This window comes from Etheostoma spectabile, chromosome 5 (genome assembly GCF_008692095.1).
Source record: "Etheostoma spectabile isolate EspeVRDwgs_2016 chromosome 5, UIUC_Espe_1.0, whole genome shotgun sequence".
Taxonomy (NCBI): Eukaryota; Metazoa; Chordata; class Actinopteri; order Perciformes; family Percidae; genus Etheostoma; species Etheostoma spectabile.
This window is the reverse complement of record NC_045737.1, coordinates 22,384,975-22,392,796: the sequence shown is the minus strand read 5'-3', so window position 1 is coordinate 22,392,796 and position 7,822 is coordinate 22,384,975. Positions and strand designations below refer to the sequence as shown.

The following is a 7,822-nucleotide window of genomic DNA, read 5'->3' as shown; positions in this document are numbered from 1 at the left end:
GGGGAGAAGCTGGAACAGGTTGTGTTCGGTGTGAGATGGGTCTGCAGTGATGTTTCCTGCCCGTTTCCTGACTCTGGAAGTGTATAAGTCATGAATGGAGGGCAGATTGGCACCAATGATCTTGTCGTTTCTAACATCTTGCAATGGTAAATTCCGATTAATTTCTATAATTATTATTAGAAAATATAGGCCTTTATCATTTAGAAATCTGACCAACAATTTGCTCCCCTTTACATTTTTTTACTATGTAAAAGTAAAACAATTGCGCACTTTCTTCTCTGCTGCCACCAATAACGCTACTACAGAGGCCGATGTGTCTCTACCGGCCAAAGTCACATCAGAGATTAACATGGAGGAGAAAGAGCTACACATTACTCCGAATTCCTCCAAATTATCAACAGCTTCCCCTTACCTTTAGCTAACCTACACTCTGTTATTTCTCCACTACTCATCCCTCTGTGACTTGTGTCATTCAGTGCTGACTGTCAGACACGCACACACACACACACGTTACTTTTTGTCAAGCCCATGCGCTGCAATATTAGAAGCTCAGAGGTCAAACAAACATGGACTTTTCACCCAGGTGACGGCGAGGTGACTGCTCAAATCCCAAAAGTCAACGTTCACTAAATATGTAAGTTACCTTACTTTCGTAACAGACTTAACTAATGTCACTTTAAGTTACATTACAAACATACTTCCATATTTTACTAAACTTGAGGTTTTGTTACCTAAACCTCACCCTGCCATGCATGTCTAAAATTTACGGCATGAAGTCCTGACCAAGAACCCGTATGTGATGAGCTGGGAGTGAGAATTTGTTGACTGTCAATATTTTAGTTTATAAACCTAATTTTGTATACAAACCTAAATTCGCAATGTTTCTTCATGATCATATATTATATATATATCTGTATTCATTCATGTTTGCTATCCTGTTCTTCGGCTGTCACGGGTCTGGAATGTTTAATCCCTTTATGTCAAAACGTACAAGACAAAGCCAACTGGCGATCCCAGACCAGTTGGCTTGCCTGCTAAATACAAGCAGAAGCTGTGTAATAAAGTGTTAAACATGTGTGCCGTCTTAGCCAACCTGTCAGTTTCTCTCCAAAGGACAGTGAGGGGATTTTGTATCCTATGAGAGTGTATCTGAAAATAGCTCTGCCTTCTGAAGGGCTGAAGATGAGTCATGGGTATGTGGAGTACTGCCCCCCACCCCCCAAATAAGCACCTTAACCACCTTCCTCATTACTGAATAATGCATTCAAAGAGAAGTGTTGCATTACTGGGTTTCTATTATGTATTCCTAAGAAATCCCACAGGAGTGAACCCATCTCAGGATCTCACTTATACCTATTTGACATTGCTTGCCTGGATGTGTTTAGCCCTCCCGTAAAGCGTAAAGTACATTTTAAGCGAGGGTTGTAAATTAGGTGGAGCAGGATTTGAGCTGAATACAGTATACAGTATTTGTTATGTAATATTCAGTGAGCACAAGTAACCTGAGCCAAGGGAGTTTTAAAAACATGTGTAACAGTGTTCGTAATAGTTTCAATGGGAACCACAATGTTACTGTCAAAGGTTTTAGATTGGTGTTTTCTCTGAATTTTTTTTTGACTGAAAAGAGGAATGTGTATTTTGCTTTCTTTCCAGTCTTGTGTCTCATGGTCATCTATGCTACCACTTGTCTACTCCAGCTGCCAAGGGTGACATAATAATGACACCTGAATCAGAAAAATGATGGGCGTTTCACTTGTTGTCATGGCAACGCTGACAAATACTGATACGACTGTCATGTAGCTGACATGCCTCATGTGCCTGCTGAATTACGGTATACATGTGGCCTAGATAGGAACTGAAAATAAATATTGTGACTCTGTGTAACTTTTTCTAAGCTAATTAAAAAACATAAGATCTGTGTCTGATCTGTGTGTGTGTGTGTGTGTGTGTGTGTGTGTGTGTGTGTGTGTGTGTGTGTGTGTGTGTGTGTGTGTGTGTGTGTGTGTGTGTGTGAGAGAGAGTGGGTTGGGGGCGGGCAGGGTGTGTGTGTGTGTCTGTGAGTGTGTGTGATGTAATTGTGTGCTTTCAGCCTCAGTGCAGTTGTAGCCATATTGTCCTTTCCAAGTGCTTGTGATCTAGATCAATACCAACTTGTCAGTTGTTAACAAGCTACAGTGTGAACCAGACATGTTGGACTACAGTGCCCCAGTTTCTGAAGCCAGTAAGCATGTAGCAAACAAAAAATGTAGATTATGAAGTATTTTGTATTTGCAAAAATCTTTTTGTTGCTGTACTGTTTACCTGCAAAGTTTTCAAAAGGACTGAAATGGAGTTAAGAGTAATTTTAACATCAACAAGAACAAAGTTGTGTAATTATTGCCTGTCCTTTATAGGAATTTAACAGAATACAGAGTCACAGGCATTTGTAACAAACCTATTTACAAAAAATACTTAAATATCACATATCATCTGTTATAAACTAAAACATTCATCTTTACTTCATTCACTTGTCTCTCCTAATTGAAATAAACGTTTAGAAACATGTGCAATCTTTCAGACTGGACTCCTACAAACTCAACATCTAAAAGCCGTTGATAGAGTGAAAAATCCGTCCCAGGCTGACTGAGCTGAATTTGATGTCCAAAGTGCTGATAGCATCACTGGTGGATGTGGAGACAAATTGGCCAGTGCTCCCTGAAGCTTTTTATCTTATGATTAACCATAGAGACAGAAACAAGAAAAATAGCCGGAAGTGTCAAATGTTCAGCTTTCATCAATGACGCATTTGATGCTGATGAAGGCTGTGGGCTACCAGCCAAATCACGCTGAGGTACACACAGATTGATCATTTGGTGAGAACAGTGGCTATTTTCCCAGTTTTGTACAAATTCAAGCTTTTCACAACTCACTTTATCTTAATCTTCCTGACACCTCCAGCTGGTATTTGAAGCCACTGAGCTGCCTATTTGATTGATAGCTCCCTCTCTACCTGCTAAGCTCCTCCAAAGCCAAAGAAAAGCAGCTAATGGCCCACCAGGCAATGACTGAGCTTATGACCTCTCATTGAAATGACTGTGTTTGAAATGAGTGTACATGTCTTTGAGGCTACTACACAGCAGTTTCACCTAAATAAAAGGCAGGCAGCAGATGTTCTTGCTTCAGCAGAATGTCTGAGTGCATTAAATCTGAAAAGTGATAAATTATCCTTGTTTTTGCTACGATTAAGCTACTGTACTGAACAAGGTATTAAATGCTTTTAGAGAAAATGTCAAGGTAGCTTCAACTGCTTTTATTCCTAAATTAAAAGTCTGCATGGAGGTTAGTACTGACACTTTTTTGTCTCCTTTTCTCAAAGATATCTGGGGATCACGCGGCCCCTCACCTACCCTGCCCGGCAGAACGGTCAGCTAATGGCAAAGATGATCCTGGGAGTGTGGCTGGTGTCAGCATCCATTACCCTGCCGCCTTTCTGCGGCTGGGCCAAAAACGTCCACACAGCCGGCGTGTGCCTCATTAGCCAAGACTTTGGCTACACCATCTATTCCACTGCTGTAGCCTTCTACATCCCTATGCTGGTCATGCTGGTCATGTACTACAAGATCTTCAGGGCAGCTCGCAAGAGTGGCGCCAAGCACCGTTTTACTGACCTTCCGCGCCGCGAGCGCATCGAAACAGTGACTAATGAGGCGCTGCGAATGCAGGGCCTAAAGCCGCCTGGTGTGGTGGAGGAATGCGCGTCCTTATCGCGCCTGCTGAACCGTGAGCGCAGAAACATCTCCATCTTCAAGCGGGAGCAGAAAGCAGCGACAACACTGGGGGTGATCGTGGGGGTCTTCACTGTGTGCTGGCTGCCATTCTTCATCCTGTCCACTGCCAGGCCCTTTATCTGTGGAGTGGAGTGCAGCTGTGTGCCCATCTGGTTGGAGCGCACGCTGCTCTGGTTAGGCTATGCCAACTCCCTAATGAACCCCTTCATCTATGCCTTCTTCAACCGAGACCTGCGCTCCACTTATCGTGACCTTCTCCGCTGTCGTTATCGCAACATAAACCGCCGACTGTCTGCTGTGGGCGTGCATGAGGCTCTCAAGGTTTAAAGCAGGATAATTCAGCAGCATATATTGACCCTCAAAGAGTATGTATGTGCCTGTACTTGTACACTTGGTGCTTAAAGGGCAACATGAACACAGCAGGCCTGTAGATAAAACAAAGACTGACAGAATGGAAGTCACTGTTGGTGGCTCTCTGGCCCCTCTGCAAAGAAGAGAGAAAACACAATCACTTCATTGTATGTGTGACTCAGTCATTCTATTTTGGGAAAAAAAATCCTAGAGGGTACTTGATGAGCTATTCAAGTCGACACTGCTTTTGTTCATATGTCACAATTCCGTCCTGGTGGAAGGATAATGTAGTGACAAAGGAAATGACATGTCAACACAATCAATCATCTTAAGGTATTCAGGGGGTTAAGACAGCAAACAGATTTCTGTATGATAACAAAATTGATGTTTGATAAGGCAAAACATGTGTTTTGTGGCACACTGTCTTCTAAACATCTTCATCTAAACATGCATTTGAGCACATCCCAGATTAATTCTAAACAGAGAGTCGGAGACACTTGGTGTATTGTGATTTGTGCTAGGATGAAATATTATTGAAATCACTTTTTCTTCAGTCATACTTTTCAATTGGGTCCTCTCACTAAATTTAACAAGAGCACTTTAAATGTTTCACAAATGTTTACAATGTGATGATGCCAAGGGAATGGAAGTGGGTGGAAAATGGTGTTAAAATGCGACATGAAGGGAACATTTTCCCATTCATGAAATCTCAGTGTTTGTTGCTCTAAAAATAAACTGAAAGTAGTTGGTTTAATGTCTGCATGGAACACATTTGTCTTACATGCCACTGTATACATACATACGTACATATACTAGTTACAGAATTCAGATTCTGAACATGCATAACAGTTTGACAGAAGTGTATCCATATTTCACCTAACACTTTATCCAGAGGCGGAGTGGGGCACTAAAATCAACCGGGAAAATGTTGACGGCACCGGCCCACCACCAGACCAACCCCCCATTTATCAATAACAAAAACAAAATCTTTTTTTTAAAACCCAAATTATGCTATGTTTCTTTGTGTGGAATTCCTCCAATTGTTCTATCGCCAGCCAAGTCTACGCATTTGGGAAGGACTTAACGGAATTATGAAACCTGGCCACTAGATAGCACTAGACAAATGTACATTGACAATAAAGTGTAGGTTTAAAGCTGTTATGGGTTTTCCATTAATAAACAGATGCTGAAATATAACATCATATACTTGTAGTCGTGACTTCTCCTAGCATTGTCTGATCTGCATCATCGCTGGGCTGAGTCGGACTGAATTCTGACACTGTGTGGAAAAAACGGAACAGGCGTACATACAAATTCTTTTTACAATTTATTACAGCATAATGATAATTGCGTTTTCCCCTGATAGTATAGGCTGCGTGGAAGGGGGGTATACAATGCACCCCACCTCCAAACAAAATATAGGCCTACCCACTAATTAGTCATTTCCATACCAACATGCTACTTCAGAATGATAAAGTTATATCTGCGTTCATATCAGTTTTAGCATTGCAAATAGCTAAATGACAAATGGAGGACATTACAGATAGCAATACTGCCACTCATTCAGATAAAAATGGTCATAAATGTTTTGTTTATGAACAAGGTATTTCAAACCCAAGACTTAAAATGCAGCTCATTTGAGATGCTGTTACTTGCCATAAGGAGATAATCGTTACCAAATAGTCAGTCAATTCACCTGGAGCACTTGTTGAAGCCTGATTTCGGAATAAATCCGTAATTTTTTAGCACTTTGATGCATCCTCCAGCATCTGCTTCATCTTCATTCTGGTCTTTTCGGCTCCTCCGTTCTCCTTTCTCTTCTTGCCATTCTTGGGTAATATTAAACAGCAAGAAAACACGATAATCCGACTGTCAATAAATACATTCCCCATTCCCATGAGGCTTTGCTCCATTCTACGTTAATTTAAGAAAAACAAACGAATTGAAGTGTTTTTATTTTTATTTGTGACCATGAAATTTCTGCAACACCTGAATAAGAAGAATTGAATTAAGATAGGCTAGACTGATGGGAGAGGCTACACAAACATCAGTAAATTGACGGAAGAGATGAATGTGCAGGGTAACCATGATATAGAGAGTGAGCAAGTGGTATAAATATTGGTTGAACTTGAGCTTCTTGTTTCTTCAAGTAGTGTGGATCCTGCAATTTTAAGGACCCATGGGCGGCTGCTGATGTCTCACGGTTAATTGAAATAGTCTATAAGCAGGACAGCGGGAATTCTTTGGCTGGCTGGCCATCCGGGAAAAGTCCTGATTGTCACTCCGCCCCTGACTTTACCACACACTTGAATTCCAAATGAACTCTATGTGTATGTGTCAGAAACTATGATACTGTGGACGTTTTTTCACTCTTACTAAACCTGTTGAACTCTGCAGTTTCACTTTAAGAATTGATGTGATGTTCTTGAGACTCTTCTGCCCCACAGGACTTCAACATCTACATTTTGAATCAGGATGATACTTCTCTCATTTGAACTCGATGGTGACCTGCATGACCCAGCGTCAAATGTCATCAGTCGAGTAGTGTGTGCTTTTTCTACCTCCATTTTTGAGATTTCTGTACTTTTACTCCAAACAGATGTACCGCTCTCTTGCATCATGTTGTTTTATATTGTGTAAGATCAATCTATTTACAACTGCTCTGTGATTGGTCTTGTTGACAGCTTTGTCATTACCTTCAGGAACAAGCTGGGGAGGTGGCAAAGCATTTCATCACTTTGTAAATAAAGAAACACTTGGTTAAAATGTGGCCTATGTTAGTAACCTTAGCTGATATGCAATAATGCACACGTGACTGGTTCAGCAATAGAGTTTGTCTTTAGACCGAGAATCCAAAGATCATCTTTATATATATATATATATATATGTATATGTATATACAGTACAGGCCAAAGGTTTCTTATCTTCTCATTCAATATGTTTCCTTTATTTTCATGACAGTTTACATTGTAGATTATCACTGAAGGAATCAAAACTGTGAATGAGCACGTGGAATTATGTACTTAACAAAAACGAGTGAAATAACTAAAAACATGTTGTATCTTATATTCTAGTTTCTTCAAAGTAGCCACCCTTTGCTTTTTTGATAGTGCTGCAAACCCTTGGTGTTCTCTCAATGAGCTTCCTGAGGTAGTCACCTGAAATGGTTTTCAATTCCCAGGTGTGCCTTGTCAGGGTTAATTAGTGAAATTTCTTGCCTTATTAATGGAGTTGGGACCATCAGTTGTGTTGTGCAGACGTCAGGTTGATACACAGGTGACAGCCCAATTGGACAACTGTTAGAATTCATAATATGGAAAGAACCAATCAGCTAAGTAAAGAAAAACAAGTAGCCATCCTTACTTTAAGAAATGAAGGTCAGTTGGTCCAGGAAATTGCGAAAACTTTGAATGTGTCCCCAAGTGCAGTCGCAAAAACCATCAAGCGCTACAACAAAACTGGCTCACATGAGGACCGCCCCAGGAAAGGAAGACCAAGAGTAACCTCTGCTGCTGAGGATAAGTTCATCTGAGTCACCAGCCTCAGAAATCGCAAGTTAACAGCAGCTCAGATTAGAGACCAGAAAAATACCATACAGAGTTCTAGCAGTAGACACATCTCTAGAAAAACTGTTGAGAGGAGACTGTGCGAATCAGGCCTTCATGGTCAAACAGCAGCTAGGAAACCTCTGCTAAGGAGAGGCA

The 7,822-nt window shown here is 41.0% G+C and overlaps 1 protein-coding gene across 1 annotated transcript in view; it reads left to right on the top strand.

Annotated features, from left to right (window-relative positions):
- The window catches only part of htr7c (5-hydroxytryptamine (serotonin) receptor 7c), a 28,172-nt gene extending 21,285 nt beyond the window's left edge, over positions 1–6,887 (top strand). Inside the window, exon 2 of the mRNA XM_032516788.1 lies at positions 3,356–6,887. Within this exon, the coding sequence (XP_032372679.1) occupies positions 3,356–4,094 (739 nt within the window). The 3' untranslated portion in view covers positions 4,095–6,887. The remainder of the gene's footprint in view (positions 1–3,355) is intronic.
- Positions 6,888–7,822: the final 935 nt, after the last annotated feature.